The sequence below is a fragment of the Triticum aestivum genome, chromosome 3A (genome assembly GCF_018294505.1).
Source record: "Triticum aestivum cultivar Chinese Spring chromosome 3A, IWGSC CS RefSeq v2.1, whole genome shotgun sequence".
NCBI lineage: Eukaryota > Viridiplantae > Streptophyta > Magnoliopsida > Poales > Poaceae > Triticum > Triticum aestivum.
In genome coordinates, this window is record NC_057800.1 from 519,855,369 (window position 1) to 519,872,008 (window position 16,640).

At 50.1% G+C, this 16,640-nt stretch overlaps 3 protein-coding genes across 3 annotated transcripts; 2 read left to right on the top strand and 1 right to left on the bottom strand.

Annotated features, from left to right (window-relative positions):
• The first annotated feature begins 1,021 nt into the window (after positions 1 to 1,021).
• On the top strand, positions 1,022 to 2,779 carry LOC123061979 (anthocyanidin 5,3-O-glucosyltransferase). The gene has a single exon (XM_044485274.1). It carries the CDS (start codon positions 1,022 to 1,024, stop codon positions 2,543 to 2,545), a length of 1,524 nt encoding a protein of 507 aa, XP_044341209.1. The 3' UTR covers positions 2,546 to 2,779.
• A 755-nt stretch (positions 2,780 to 3,534) lies between these two features.
• LOC123061980 (uncharacterized) lies at positions 3,535 to 4,439 on the top strand. Its single transcript, XM_044485275.1, has 2 exons — positions 3,535 to 3,746; positions 3,922 to 4,439. The coding sequence occupies exons 1-2, from the start codon at positions 3,706 to 3,708 to the stop codon at positions 4,241 to 4,243; spliced, it is 363 nt and encodes a 120-aa protein (XP_044341210.1). The 5' UTR covers positions 3,535 to 3,705; the 3' UTR covers positions 4,244 to 4,439.
• Positions 4,440 to 14,702: 10,263 nt separating this feature from the next.
• Positions 14,703 to 16,438, bottom strand: LOC123061981 (3-ketoacyl-CoA synthase 6-like). The gene has a single exon (XM_044485276.1). The coding sequence runs from the start codon at positions 16,375 to 16,377 to the stop codon at positions 14,908 to 14,910; it is 1,470 nt and encodes a 489-aa protein (XP_044341211.1). The 5' UTR covers positions 16,378 to 16,438; the 3' UTR covers positions 14,703 to 14,907.
• Positions 16,439 to 16,640: the final 202 nt, after the last annotated feature.

Below are 16,640 nucleotides of genomic sequence, written 5' to 3' on the forward strand. Positions count from 1 at the left end.
CGGCGCTACCAATGCCACTTCTTGTTCGCTGCCGCCGACAGCTCTTCCGGCAAGTCACAACCTAGTTCATGGTAATGTCAAGCCCATATTATTAATTATGTACTGTATTGAATTTTCACAAGTCCACCAAATTGTTTTGTACAACATTCTGCAATCCATCGTCTACGAATCATTTTTTCAAAAGTCTATCAATTCCTAGTCTCGCAGTATTTTCTAATGGAAACAATAGTCCATCATTTTTTCTCTTTTGCGTATCATTTCCATCTAATTTGAGTGTTGCTGAATGGGCTAGTAGGTTATTTTACCCTATACTAGTCAGCCCGTAAGACCCTGTATAACTAGTCGATTTTATTGTTAGAGCTAGTTTCTTAGAAGTATCACTAACTGAAAAACCACTGCATATGAATAAGTCTGTAGCAACCTTGTTTTTATGAAATCAAACTAAACTGTTTTTGTATATAATCAAATTGAGTTCAGTTCAGCTCTGACAAAGAAGATGCTATATCTTGTTTAAAAAATACATTTGTTAAGCCATAAAGAAGACTATATTTTTTGCAATGAGATAGACCCCATTTTAGAAATTGGCATAGGTCCAGTGATTTCAGCGGCCCGGTCCTGAGTGTGCGTGATTCATTCGGCTTTGTAAGAGTGTCACATTATCATGTATCTTTTGGCTGTGTGCTATATTTTTTTTAACAGTACACAGGCACATGTGCTCATATACACGCGCATACACTCACATCTATGAACATACACACGCATATCCTATCCTTATAAACACCTTCGAAAGATTGAGCCGGCATATCATCTTGAAATTTACGAAGTCACCATAGACACCTCGTCTAAAAATAAATGTGAGCATCAGGACTTGAACCCTGATGGACTGGAGATACCACAGTCTATCTAACCATCCAATCACACATTGGTTCGAAGAAGAAATATGCCTTTCGACGTGTCGAGGTTACGCTCCGTTGGACGTCATATCACCTTGTAGGTAGGTAGGTACGGGTTGTGGCCAGAAATGAAGCGCATAGCATACTTTATCCTCACGTTCGCTCTGGAAACTGAAAAAATAATCCGTGATCAATTCGTCTTCCCACAGCCACGTCCTAAAATGAAAGAGGCAAACCAAGGAGCCTGCGACAGAGAGTCGCGGAGGACAGTCGTCATGTACCCTGCGCCTGGCGCAGGCCATTTGATCCCCACGGTGGAGTTTGGCAGGCTGCTTGTGTCGCATGGCCTCGCGGTCATCGTCGTTCAGCGTGGCCTTCCGGCCGGCAACGCCACAGCTCCCGCGTCCTCCCTGTACGGCAACGGCGACGCTTCAGCCAGCCCCTTTCTCTCTTTCCACTACATCCCGGAGCCGCCACTCCCGCACGGGGTGCCGGAGGGCGACCATGTGGCCAAGGTTTTCGAGCTTACACGCGCTTCCAACCCTGAGCTCCGTGATTTCCTCCGCGTCACCTCCCCGGCGGCCCTCCTCCTCGACTTCTTCTGCTACAGCGCCGCCGATGTCGCGGCAGAGATCGGCATCCCGGCGTATTTCTTCTTCCAGAGTTGCACGGCCAGCCTGGCTGTATTGCTCCACCTGCCCGTCATCCACGGGCAAAACGATGTGAGCATGCGTGACCTCGGCGGCGAGCTCGTGCACGTGCCTGGCGTCACTCCTATACCGGCGCACGACCTCCCCGCTGCTTTCCTCGATCGGAGCAGCCTGAGCTATAAGCATTTCCTCGCCTTGTCCGAACAGCTGTGCAAGTCGCACGGCGTTATTGTGAACAGCTGCCGATCCCTGGAGCCGCGCGCCACCGACGCCGTCGCCTCCGGCCTCTGCACGCCCCCGGGGCGCACGACACCGCCCTTATTTTGTGTCGGCCCACTGGTACAATCTGCGGAGGTAGCCGAGAAGCAAGGCGAAGAGTGCCTTGCGTGGCTAGACACGCAGCCGAAGGCCAGCGTGCTGTTCCTCTGCTTCGGCAGTATGGGTCGGTTCAGCGCCGAGCAGATCAAGGAGATGGCGGCGGGTCTGGAGATGAGTGGCCAACGGTTCCTCTGGGTCGTACGCAGCCCGCCGGGCGGCAACGAGCAGCCGGGCGAGCCGGAGCTGGACGTGCTGCTCCCGAATGGCTTCCTGGACAGGACTAAGGACAGAGGGCTGGTGGTCACGTCGTGGGCGCCGCAGCGGGAAGTGCTGGCCCACGAAACAGTGGGCGGGTTCGTGACCCATTGCGGGTGGAACTCGGTGCTGGAGGCGGTCATGGCGGGTGTGCCGATGCTGGGGTGGCCGCTGTACGCGGAGCAGCGGATGAACAAGGTATTTTTGGTGGAGGGGATGCAGCTAGGCGTGGCGATGGAACCAGGCCCAGATGGCTTCGTGACGGCAAAGGAGATCGAGGGGAAGGTCACTTGGCTGATGAGTTCTGATGGCGGGAGGGAGCTTCGGGAGCGTACTTTGGTGGCCATGAGAGAGGCAAGGGAGGCCCTCAGCGCCGGTGGGGATTCCACGGCGGCACTTCTGCAGCTCGTGCAAAGGTGGATCATATGACAGGCCTTTTTTTTTCCCGTGGTTTGCAGGGATCATATGAGACTATCCACGATGGAAATAACATAGGTAGTAATATCATACATATCTAGATAGAATAGATGATGTGCCAAGTAATAAATGAAGAAAGAGAAGAAAATAGTAACATAGCTAGTTACTAGTAGTATGAGTAACATCACACATATCAAGGCAAGATGTGTCTATAGCTTAATAAATGAAGTATTGTATGTTACCACACATATATTACTCCTCACTATAGAGATAATAACATAGACTAGTAACATGTTTATGTTACTACTCTATGTTACTACTCATTGTGGCTAGTCTGACACGCTCTGTTTGCCTGCCCCTGCATGCCAGAGCAGCCACACCTTCACTAGTTTGATGTGTCGGTCATGTTCTTTATCAATATTCTCGTCAATGTAATCACACACAATTCTCTTGTGTCTTCCTGAGGCAAATGGCCGGTTAATTACATTTCACGCCATTAAATTCGTGCAACCAAATGTACCGCAAGAGTTGGTCTTGTAGATGCAACTCTGAGTGCATACACTCCAGAAACCTTTCGTATTGAGGGTATCGTTACAAGTAGTATCCTGCATGTCAACAAGATAATTTTGCTGGGGTGACATACCATTAAATTAACAAAGAAAAAGTTTGATATGTGTTATGCATGACAATGAATGAAGTTGTCTAAAATCTAACATATGATACTATCTGCTAGGGTATTACATGCATGATACTCCCTCCGTTCATAAATATAAAATGTGATATTTTAGTATGTACTACATGAGAGTGGCGTTTTGGTGGCCGAGCACCCTGCAGGCCGGAATCTGGCGCCGTGCAGTAGAGCGCTGCGATGCGTGCACGCTTATTTTGTCAGTTGTATACGGTAGCTGCTAATTTGAAATACATCGGTGCCCTGGGCTGGTGTGCCAGGCTTGTACGTGGGCCTCGGGTGCGCCCTGGATACACAGGCACTTCCTGTGCTTGCTGGGCTCGTTAGAAAACAGCTCATGTAGGTGATGGGTGGCAGGTGCGATATTAATCCTGGGCCCAACTGGCAACGCAGGTGACTTAACGCCCCAGAGCGGTGCTTCTTCCTACCCTCGTCAGTCATTCATCCCCTTCCAGTTCGTGGCTGTGTGGAGCGGCGTTTCGCCATGGATGGCCTCGAGTTCTTCTTTGAGGAAGCAGAATCAGGGTGAGCTCGAATTTCGCTCCCTTTTCCTCGTTGCGTTGCTTGCCCAAGAGAAGGGTGTGTTTATTTGATTTTGGCCTTCAAAATCTTGAAATCGTCTCTGATCTGTCCTTCAGTAATTCTTTCTACGTGATGATGTTTTGGATCTAACTAGGTGAGGATTTTATATCTGCTACAGATTGGTACCCAGGGCTGATGCGGGTGATTCGTTGGGTGGAGGAATCGATGTTGTGGAGTCTGTGGTTGCTTCCATCCATGAAGGGCGCGGGCGCTCCTCTGATGTGATTTCTTCCGAGCCGATGGATGACAGCAATGCCAAAGAGCAGTTGAGAGTGGTGGGGGCGAATCTCGGGTCATACAACAACGGTGGGAGTGAGATCGTTGGCGACTCGAACGATGTGAAGGCTCGGAACACTTCCTCTGCATCAATAGGAGAGGAGGGAGATGCAGAAGGCGTCGTTGTCAACAAAACAAAGGCTTCCTGTTGGACTCGACGGTAAGAAACACACACTCATATGTTATTGATTTGCTGCTGGAACAGAAATTGTACCTCCAGGACATCGTTTTTTGCTGTAGGGCCAGAAATTTGGAACTCCATCGAATTGCCTGTAGCAAGAGAAAAAACATATACAGAGTTCACCGCCGTGTAGACACAAAAATCATTTTATTTTCAACTCGTTTTGAACATTTTTGCTAGCTGGGGCAACATAATGCTTGCATTCAGTTTTCGTTAAGCTATATCATCTTTTGCTGATTTCCGTATCAACTGAGAACACATTATTTTGTCAGAAAAACCACGGTTAGAATCGGTCTGTACAAGTAGGAAGTACATGTAACAACGTTTTTTTGGAGGGTATGCAAAGTCAGGATTGGCAACACACCAGAAGAGAGGGATGCCAACCCAAGCAGAGTCCCTGCCCTCGAGGCTTCGATGAGAGCTTATGCAGAAAACAAGGGTGGCACAGTTGTTAACCCGTCGCTCGGAACTAGCTTTGACACGGTTGAAGAAGCGTATGAGTTTTACAACCTATATTCCTGGGAGATGGGGTTTGGCGTTCGGTATGCCAAAAGCAGGTTGAACGTCCATCGAAAAAAGTGCATGCAGGAGTTTGTATGCGCGTGCGCGGTGAGCATGGTTCTAGGAAACAAAATGAGGCTTACACTGTCGATCGGGCACTTGTAGAAACGCTTGCCCTCGTTTTCGCCTTCTTTCCCACTGATGTTGGTCTCCACCTGAACCTCGCCGCAGTCCGGGCACATGATGAGCGGCAAGTGCTGGTGCCTTTGACTGGAACGAACTGAGGATGAAGACGAAGCTATATCGAGCTTGTTTGGGCAGGGTGCGGCTGCGACGGAGAACCATCTCTCCTATAAATAGCCGGCCAGGCAAAGGCAACGGCGGTATACTTAACGTTCGACTCAAACGGCTTCCTGTCGTAGCCCATGTTGACGGGTCAACTCCGGTGCCGTGTACGTGAGTGCCTGTCTAGATGCTGTGCTGCACTGATGTACGTGATAGTGTACGTGTGCCCGCAATATTTACTTAAAAAGCAAATACGAAGGCTCAGCAACTGTCTCTGGCACGAATACGCTGGAAATACGGTCGCGTATTAATGGCTTGCACCGATCGCCACGAGCAGAGACGGCACTGATTCCGGCCTGCACGGTGCTCGGCCACCAAAGGCCATTTTCGGTACTACATACAAAATAAAATAAATGAACAAACATATCAAAATGTGTCTACATACATCCGATTTAGAAGAAGAAAATTAAATCATCTTATATTTATGAAAGGGGAGTACTAGACTACTAGTACTAGACTACTAGTACACGACACTCCTCACTGCGAGCACGAGCAGCTAGTTTACCGTCGGTTCGACGTGGCACTGTCAGCTGGTCCGACAGCCGTTAGACGCCGTTAGACGGCGCCGTTCGTTCTGTTTCCTCTCGCAACCTAAAAACCCGCTCGGGCGACTAGGGTTTCGCGGTGGACTCGACAGCGGCCGCCAGATTGGATCGGCGGGCCGCACCCAATACTCCGGCGAGGGATGGAGACGGCGTCCGCAAGCGCAAGTAAGGGGGCGACGCCCGAATCCGCTCAGACGGCTAGGGCAAAGCTGGAAGAAGCACTCGGAAAGATGGGTATCACCGAGGAAGAGGCTACACCTCTGATCATCAATGATGCAGATGAGGGCCAACCGAGGAAGTGGTTGATCGCAGGCAAGGTCCTTCACCGCCAGATGCTCCATATTCATACGATCACCAACGCTCTTCGGCCGACATGGGGTAACCCTAAAGGACTACAGTTCAGATCCACGAGAGATAACACTTTCGTGGCGGAGCTTGATTCCCAGAGAGATTGAGATAGAATTTGGATGGGGTCGCCATGGCACATTAGCAAGCATGCTATCATATTGGCAGATTTTGAGGATCACATGAGGCCCGATGATGTCTCGTTTGACCGCCTCCACATGTGGATTAGAGTGCCCAATTTGCCATATAATCTCAGGAACGAGGCATGGGGCAAGCTGATTGCGCAACAGATTGACAAGGAAGCTTCACTGGTCCAGTTTGATCACGTGGGTGGATTCATGAGAGCAAGGGTCTCGATAGATGTCAATAAACCTCTTCGGAGGTGGATCTTGATCAACTCGGCCAAGAGGAAGAAGGAGGAGGCTTATGATATTCAGTATGAACATGTGCCCCACTTCTGTTTCTCTTGTGGCCGCCTGGGGCACAATGATGCCTTCTGCCCCACTCCGGGGCCTAGAGACAAGAATGGTGAACTTCCTTTTGGAGTGAAGCTGTGGGCACCGGAGGAAAGGAAGAAACCTTCATCCGGAGAGTATGAACAATCCTCGGGCCCGAGCAGCAGGCGTGAATCAAAGAACTCGAGCAACGCGGTGGACCCCCCCCCCCCCCAGAGGTGACCTCCCCTGTCAAAAATCGGTCACGAGTAAAACGCAAAGAGGCACCTCAAAAGGTGTATCACTCGGTTATGCAGGCCCTCCTCCTCACCAATGGCGACAATAATGTGCTTGGGACAAAAGGTGCAGCCTCTGGAGAGGTAGACCGTGAAGAGGAAGGTGAGGAGGGTGTGGGGGAGAGGGAAACCAAGAAGAAGAAACCAACACCTGAAAATTTGGTAGCCTCTGCAGGACAGAGCTGCCCATCCCAATGAGTATCCTTAGTTGGAATTGCCGGGGGCTTGGGAACCCTGAGGCAATTTGTGAGCTTCGCAATGCGGTGAAGCAAGAAGGGCCCATCCTCGTCTTTGTCATGGAAACAAAGGTGAGGGCTACAAGGGTGGAAAACCTGAAGTTCAGTTTAGGTTTTGATGGATGTTTTGCGGTGGACAGTGTGGGGTTGAGTGGTGGCATCGGACTTTTTTGGTCCAATCATTTATCGGTCGGCCTAACAAATTATAGTACTGGCCACATAGATGTTGTGGTGCAGAAACGGAATCAAGGTGCAACGGAGTGGAGATTCACCGGCTTCTATGGTGCTCCAAGAGCTAGTGATCGTCACAACAGTTGGCGACTTTTACGTACCCTGCTCATGTCCCCTCATGGAGCATGGGTTTGCATGGGAGACTTTAATGAAACACTGTATGGGGATGAACACTTCAGCCGGGCAGCCCGGCCAGAATGGCAGATGAGAGCGTTTCGTGAAGTAATCGAAGAGTGTGCCTTCCAAGATTTGGGATGGACAGGGGTTCCCTACACTTGGGATAATCGACAGGCGGGAGATGCTAATGTTAAAGCCCTCATCGACCGCGCCTTTGCCAATGAGGCTTTCCGGCAAATGTACGGACACACACAGGTTCGGCACATTAGTGCAGCGGAATCAGACCACTGCTTTGTGAATCTAGTGTTCTCGGAGCAGCGGGGGAATGGGAGTTCCATAGGGACCCGACCCTTTCGTTATGAAAACGTTTGGCAAACGCACCGCGAGTATGAAACAGTGGTGGCGGAGTGTTGGAAAGGCCAACACCGTGCACCTGATCTGCAAGGAGTTCTTGACTCCTTGAACACAATGCAAGACAGGCTTGCACCTTGGGGGCAGAAAGAGTTTGGATGCCTTGCAAGGACAGTTCGAAAGCTCCGACAACGGTTGGAGAAACTACGGAAACAATCTGTAGGGCGAGGACCCTCTGATGAGGAGAAGAGTACCATGCTGAAATTAGGGGAAGCCTTACGGCAGGAGGAGATTTGGCTGTGGCAGCGGTCACGCGTGCTATGGTTGAGAGATGGCGACCGTAACTCCGCATATTTTCAAGCCCAAGCAAAGCAGAGGCAGAGGATGAATAAGATCATGGGTCTTCGGAGAGCAGACAGATCGGTTTGTGTGAATGCACAAGAGGATAAGGCGGAAATTATGGGTTTCTACCAACAGCTTTATACATCGCAGGGTATCTCTGATCCAAGCGAGTTATTATCACATGTACCCGCCCGCGTCACGCCAGGCATGGATTTGGCTATGGAAAAGCCTTTCGAACCAGGCGAGGTGCGTAAGGCTCTGTTTCAGATGCATCCATCAAAGGCACCAGGAGTCGATGGATTCACAGTGGGTTTTTTCCAGAAGCATTGGAAACTTCTTGGCGATGAGGTGACCACTGCGGTTCTGGGATTTTTGAATGGTGGGGAGCTACCAGTGGGCTTGAACGACACCTCGATCACACTCATCCCCAAGGTGCGTAACCCACAAACCATCTCACAGTATCGACCTATCTCGTTATGACCGGTTCTGTACAAGTTGGCTGTCAAGGTCATCATCAACAGGATGCGGAATTTCATGGATGAGCTCATCAGCGAGGAGCAAAGCGCTTTCGTCCCCGGACGCCTCATTACTGACAATGTTCTAGTTGCATTCGAAAGCATTCATGCCACGCGGCGAAGGAGGAAGGGGAAGAATTACTCTTGCGCAATCAAACTTGATATGATGAAAGCTTACGACAGAGTTGAATGGAGTTATTTGGAAGCTATCCTATCCAAGATTGGTTTTGGCGCAGACCTTGTCAGACTTGTTATGAAGTGTGTGACATCAGTGCGCTTCTCAGTACGAGTTAATGGAGAACTATTGCCTTTCTTCAACCCATCTCGGGGTTTGCGGCAGGGCTGCCCGATGTTGCCGTTTCTTTTTCTACTCTGTGCAGAAGGATTTTCTTCCTTGCTCAAACATTATGGCACAGTGGATAGAGGGATTTGAGTCAACTATCACGCCCCTTGGGTAAATCATCTGCTCTTCGCAGATGATAGCCTCATGTTCATGAAGGCTGATACTGAGAGTGCGAACAGATTGAATGCGATTTTGCGCATCTATGGTAGTGCCTCTGGTCAGCGTGTCAATAGAGAGAAGAGTGCCATCTTCTTCAGTCCAAACACCCCAATTGATCAGCGACAGCTTATCAAAACCACCATTGATGTACATGCTGAAACTTTCAGCGAGCGTTACCTTGGTCTCCCAACAGCCGTGGGCAGGATCACCAACGGCACATTCGAACATATAAGGGAAAGATCAAGAAGTTGCATGCAGGGATGGTCAGAGAGATTGTTTGCGTGTGCGGGAAGGGAAACTCTGATTAAATCCATCATGCAAGCCATCCCCACATTTAGCATGAGTGTGTTTCTGCTGACAAAGAAGGTATGCAAGAGCTTAACGACTTGCATGGCCAAGTTCTGGTGGAGTAGCTCCATTGATAAACGTGCTTTACACTGGATATCATGGAAGAAGCTTGCAACACCTAAGTGCAAAAGGAGGAATGGGTTTTCGGGACCTTGATCTTTTCAACTTAGCAATGCTTGGCAAATAAGGCTGGCGGCTTATGACAAATCCTAACACCTTGTGTGACCGAGTTCTGAAAGGAAAATATTACCCCAATTCTAATTTCATGCAGGCTTCAGCACCGGGCTCCTCCTCGGCGACTTGGAGGGCGATTATCGTCGGGCGGGAAGCGCTGCGAACGGGGCTCATTATGAGGGTCGGTGACGGATCTTCTATATCCGCGTGGTCTGACCCATGGGTGCCCGGCATAGCCAACTTTATTCCCACTCCCAGGATAGCAGATTTGGTGTCAAAGGTCAATGATCTTATTGATACGGACAACTGGACATGGCGGTGGGATCTTATTCAAGAGACATTCCAGCCATCCGATGCAGCAGCAATATTGAACATTCCTTTGAGAACCGGCGGTGGCGAGGACTTTTTAGCATGGGCACATGATGTTTCAGGCAACTATACCGTTAAATCGGCGTACCGAGCTCTAGTGACTCGCAACGAGCGTCAAGCTCAAGAGGAAGGGCAGGATACCGGAACTCCAATCGATGAGCAACATGTATGGGACAAGTTGTGGAAACTTAAGGTGCTGCCCAAGGTCAGGGTATTTTTTTGGCGGGTTCTGAGAGGCATTTTACCTGATGAATGCACTTTGCTACATCGACACCTGCGAGAACAAGGAACTTGCAAGCTTTGCTTGGCTTATGATGAGGACTTGGAACATGCTCTACTTAGATGCAGCCATGCAAAGCAGTTTTGGGAAGAGGCCGAGCAGCTGTTCGACTTCGACATGCCCACACTCCAACCCCTCACCTGGGCAAAGGATGTCATCTGCAGCAACACACTCACCACCAGGGATCGCTCGATACTAGTCTCGGTGATGTGGTCTATATGGCACTCAAGGAACAAGCTGACTCATGGCGAGGACAAGCTTGATCCGGCGACCTCGGTCCGCCGCACGAGGGAGACACTAGCACTCCTGGACATTCCCCGGCAGCAGGCGCTAATGTTGCCGGGACACGGTTGGCGCCCTCCAGACCCCGGATTCATCAAGATCAACACGGACGCAGCCATACATCTTGATGGCGGCAAGGGTGGTGCAGGAGGCGTCGCTCGCTCCCCGACCGCCTTCCAAGGAGCGTGGAGCAAGCCCTATCCCGGGGTAACAGATCCCCTCATAGCTGAAGCTTTGGCGGTGAGGGACGGCGTGATCTTCGCTAAACTAAGGGGCTTCTCAAACGTCATCATGGAGACGGACTCTCTGGAGGTTGTAAACCTCTGGGCTACTCATCACGACTCCCGTTCGGTCGTGGCTCCTATTTTGTTAGATATTGGAGAGCTTACCACTTGTTTTTCATCTTTTGATATTTGTCATGTTGTAAGATCAGCTAATGGGCCTGCTCACATCTGTGCTAAGCATGCTTGCACGATTGACAGGACCGATAGTTGGCTCGATAACACTCCCGGTTTCCTGGTCAGTGCCATGTTGGCGGACTGCCCAGCGAATACCTTCAATCAATAAAGCTCTCTATTAGCCTGCAAAAAAAAGTTTACTGTCGGTTCATGTCATTTCGTAGCCGGCAAAAATTCGCAGGGAAACCAGGTGCGGGAGCACACACCTGCCCGGCCCTACCAAGTCGTCCGATTGCTTTGCGATCCGTAAAGTGGTTGGATCCCGCAAAAGAGCACAATAAGGTTTAAGTTCTAACTTTTGAAATTTACGATTTTGTCGGTCACTTCATGGTTGAAACTAAGCTTATGTTTTTGTCGGTCGCAGGTACTACAATTTATGATTTTGTCGGTCGCTCGTAATAAGTTTCAACTTTTGAAACTTAACAAAAAATTTAAAATTCATCAAAATATATTCAAAATGAATCTCATTCAAAATCCTTTCTCACGAGAAACACAAATATGGAAACATAATTAATTTTAAATTTTTTTTCAAGATATAAATTTTATGAAAATCAGGAGCCAAAACAAAAATCAAGCGTGAGGGGCTCGGTGCCCCCGCACCTGCGTGCCACAAATCCTCTCCCTCATGAGGGCAAGTACAGTAAGGTACAATCAACAGACTGTAAGGAGTAAAATAACATTTCTATGCTTAGTTGGAGGGGAGAGGATAAGAGAGAGCACGTAAGCGGGCTCTTATGCAAGAGCCAGCTACAATACGTGCTCCTAGTCATTATGTGAGAGTGAAAGATGAGTCATGTATTAATAAAGTAGCACATATCTAGAGCTAATTGTTATACATGTTTGACATGACATTTTTTTTATAGCCAACAGTTGGCTAACTATTAACAATGCTCTGTTTCTAAAAAAAACAATGCTCTGACCGGGCCATGAGTAGGTAGCATTCTTAGAGTGCAACGTGGACACAATTAAGGACCTTACAGTTTCGAATGCCCACTTGCCCGTGGATCCATCCCATCGTTCTTTTTAATGCGGAACATTGCCGGTCGACTCCATTACCAAACACGCCAGCAATCGTAAAAAGAGAGGTGGGTGAGTGCTCGTTTTTAAACCATAACATGGACACGTTCTACTGTTTTCGCCGTGGCCAAACGATGGTTCTACGTGTTCCGTTTTCAAAACCAAGCAAAGTAATAATTCATGGGGCGATCGGGCACGCGCGTGACCCAATGGGACGACGAGAGCTCCATTGTCCCAACTTGCGCGATGAGGCGGCCGGGGTCTGGACCAGTGGGGCAACATTAACACTTGCAACGATGGTCGGATCGAGCACGCTACCTCGATCGAGATCCCAGCTCGCCGCCACTAGCTAGCTGCGAGCATTCATGCGTGTGTGCATGTTTGACTGTTCCCCCACGTCCGCCTGTTCGGTATAGCGCCCTCCACCACTCTGGAGTCTGGATCCGGCATGGCCGTGGATACTACCTGCACCCGTCCACTAGGGATTTATATCGTATGCAGACCCGATCTAAAGACTTGCCTACCTAGTGTGCTGTTCATGCATGCATGTCATGGGCCGCTTTATTATTTTGGATCTACAAGGTGGCACCATTTCTCCGATAGACTGTTCCTCTCTTTTCTCCTTCTCTTGTTTATCAAACCTTCTTCTCCTCCGTTGTTTTATGAAACGCAAGAAATATTATCGCCTCCTTATTTTCATATAAGTTGGACTTAATTAGTGAGACATCTTACGTATATCCATACAGCGCGATGTACACGGGGCAGTGAGAGCATGTGTGGGTCGTCCGTGAAAAGCTATATCGCACAAAAAGACATCCCTTCCAATTCATGCTACTATTCATTGGTGTTTTGTTAAGGTTTGCGTCCTGCTGAAAAAGACGAAACCACGGCGGCCCCTGAAGATGGATTAGGGTTCTCCTCATCTAGGTCTCGTCCCTACGGTGTGACTAGCATCATTGGTGGGCGTGTGGATGTGTGTCTCCGACGGATCTGTCCTTGGTGGATTTGCTCGGAGCTGGTCGTTGTCCGTCTACGTTCATGTGTTTTCAGTTTGGATCCTTCCAATCTACGTTACTCTTCATCGACGGTGGTTGCCGTTTGCTGTGCTGGTTCTATGTGGCCTTAGCACGACGACTTTACGACTCTCTACTACAACAAATTTTGCCGTGCTCCGGCGAGGGAGGGACAATGACGGTGGCGCGTCTTCGACTCACTTCAGTCCTTATAGTCGTCGCCACTGGCGGAGCTACGTGTTACAAAAAGAGGCTACGGCCCGCCCACCCGGTAGCAAATGCACTGGATGATTGAGGGTAGGCTGAGCTGTGAGAGAGAAAAATAGTGGATTCCTTTGTACTGCCACGCCCACTTTTGACAGCGTAGCTCCGCCACTGGTCGTTGCTAGGTGGTCTACGGATCTATCTGTAATTTTTATTATTTTTGTTGTTCGTTGTACTGCCATGATTGAACATGAATAGATCGAAAGTTTCTCGTAAAAAAAAGTTTTGCCCGATCCGGTGAGGGAAGAACGACGGCGGCGGCATGCCTTCTACTCCATTCGGTGCGATGTATTGCCATGATTAAAGAGGAATAGATCAGAAGTTTTCGCGTAGAAAAAAACATCTCTTGAAACCTGAGAGCATCCCTAGTGGCTTGTCTAATTTGATAGTCTATATCTACATATACACACAATGGTGTAAAAAGATTTTCTTTTAGACAACCTAAGTTTTCCAGTGGATTGTCTATATACATGATGTCTATATTTTCTTTCATATATTTTAATAGTATCTTATAGCAGCTATATTTTCTAAAAATCATATGTTGGTCATTTATGAGTTGTTCTCATTTATTTTTTTCATCCGCAAGACATATAAAGGAGAAAATAAACCAGCCGCAAAATTATTTTAGGTTCAACACTAGCAACACCCTATATAATTTACGAGAAATAAACAATAGCAGCAGGTTCAACCCTGATGAGGCGACGGTCCAGGCGCAACGACCTCCGTGTCCAGCGCTGGCGCAGCCGCCTCCCTGCCGACGTCCTCCAATTGCTCCGAATTGGTGAATGGCTGAGCTCATGAGCCAACATTTTTGGTTTAGACATTGTGGCTTGGTTGTCCAAATGTGAACGACGGGTAGCTAGTTTGGACATTGTCTAAATTTTAGATGACGCAATAGACAAGCCATTGAAGACATTTTTTGGCATGTGGTAGTCTAAATTTGGTATAGACCACCATTTGCACAAGCCACTAGAGATGCTCTTAAAGATATACTTTCAAATTGAGTATTAGCCTGGTTCTACAACATTGCAACATAGAATGCACATAACCAACACTTTATTAAATAAGTGCAGTACAACAATGCCGTGAGCAGCGCATGCACGCCGAGCGAGTTTTCAATGAAAGGTGTACTGCCTTCGCCGACACTCGTTGCCCCATACTTTAACAGTTGAAGCCAGTGTTATCCTGCTAGAAGACACGACCGAATGCAAAAACTTAACCATATATCCACAATTCCACACACGTGTTGCACAAACATATTTTAAATTTTTTTATTCGCAAAAATAACATTTTTTAGTATCTTGAAACAATAATGCTACACGCACGGACTAATACGGGCGTTTACGGGGTGCGACGCTAGCAAAAAAACAGAATGTGGGATCGCTTCCTAGTCAGCCCCGTAAACGCCCGTATTAGTCCGTGCGTGTAGCATTATTGGTCTTGAAATTACAAAGTTGTAGTCGGTGAGCCGTGTACACGTACAGAACGGACTTCAATATTGTGGGATTCAATCAATAATTAATACAAATACATCAAATCAACATCATTGGCCTCTACTTTTAGCCTACTGGTACTAAGTAAGGTATGAAGCTAGGATTCCTTAAACCCTTCCCCATGCGACATGATCCAAATCTAGACAGGTATACAATGCACGTAAATTAAGTGCAGCAGAGAGCTCCCCCTCACATGTCCTTGTCGATTTCGGGCAGCTGCACGGGGTAGCGGGCGACGCACTCGGCCCACGGCCCGTCGGCGTCGCCGGCCGGCTTGACGCACTCCCACGAGACACTGTTGCAGTCGAATCCGGCGCCGAAGGAGATCATCCACACCCTGTCGTCCTTCTTCATCCGCCCCTTGGCCTCCAGGTACGCCAGCTCGTACAGGACCGAGCTGCTGGACGTGTTGCCGAACCTGTGCAGCGTCATCCGCGACGCCTCCACGTCGTCGTCGGAGAGGCCGAGGCCGTCCTGAACCTCGTCGATCACTCCACGCCCGCCCGCGTGGATGCAGATGTGCTCGAACGCAGTGCGGAAGTCCGGGCGATACAGCCTCACCTTGGCGCGCCCTCTTAGGAGCCTCCGCTTGAGCAGGGACAGCGCGACGAGGAGCTGCTCCGTGGCCGGCAGGACGAGGGGCCCGAAAGCCGCGATGTTGTTCTTGAGCGCGTAGCCGGCGGTGGTGGCGAGGTCCTTGGAGAGGCGGATGCCGGTGTTCCCCTTGTCGTCCTCCTCCTGGAACACGCAGCGGTAGTCCGCGTCCCGTGCGGCGGTGACGGTGCGCACCACGCGCCGGAGACGAAACCGCGCCTCACTCGCGGAGTTGGAGAGGATCATGGCCGCGGCGCCCATGCGGAAGAGGCAGTTGGGCAGCAGCATCGCACGCTCCGTGCCCACGTAGTACTGCGACGAGAGGATCTCCGTGGACACTATCAGCACGCGCGTGCCTGGCGGCGCCACCTGGAGGATTTTCCTGGCGAGGCCGACGGAGACGAGCCCAGCGCTGCAACCCATCCCCGACAGGTTCATGATCTTCACGTCGGAGCGGAGCTTGTACTTGTTGACGACCATGTCAGCAAACACCGGAACCGGCGTGAAGATGCTGCAGTTGACGATGAGCACGTCGATGTCGGCTGGCTTGATGACGGCCGTCTTGGCGAACACGTCGTCGACGGCGGCGAAGATGACCAGCTCGGCCTCGTCCCGGGACGCCTTGAGGCTGCGGTCCGGGGGCATGTAGTGGTACGCGTCCGGCACGCATGTCTCCTCGCCGAGCCCGGAGCGCTCGAGCAGCCGCATCGCGAAGGCGACGCTCTCCTCGTCGACGAGGTACGGCATGAGGTGCGCATGCTCCAGACACGTGGCGAACGGCGTGCGGTAGCAGGGCTTGGGCCGGAAGCAGCCGTACTCCACGAGGTACACATCCCGCAGCCGCCGCATGCGCCGCATCTTCTCCATGGCCGCCGCCAGGATCGCCGCCATGAAGACGTAGACACGCGGCAAGGCGAGCATCTGGTCTAGGATCTCTTCGGGGCGAATGGGCCACGCCCTCCCGACCACGGCGGCAGCGACGGCCACCGCCAAGACCCCCAAGAAGTTGTCCACGACAAGTCGGCTCACCATCATGAGGAATTTGACGTGAGGTGACGAGCCCATCGCGTGTATGTCCTCTTCCTCGTAGTTGGACTAACTGGACAAATGTGATGTGAGAGCGGGGAGAGGCCATGGTGTGGTTTAAAAGGCGCGCGAGACGTGGGCATTTCAGGAAGTGAGGACAAGTTCTATGGTAGAAGAGTGTACTACTAAAATCCCGGTGCTTGTATTTATTCTGGATTTATTTCAAGATTTTCGACGATGCACATTCAGTGGGAAGAGACGTTTCCGTCGACGATGAGGTGTCTACGATGACTTCGTAAATT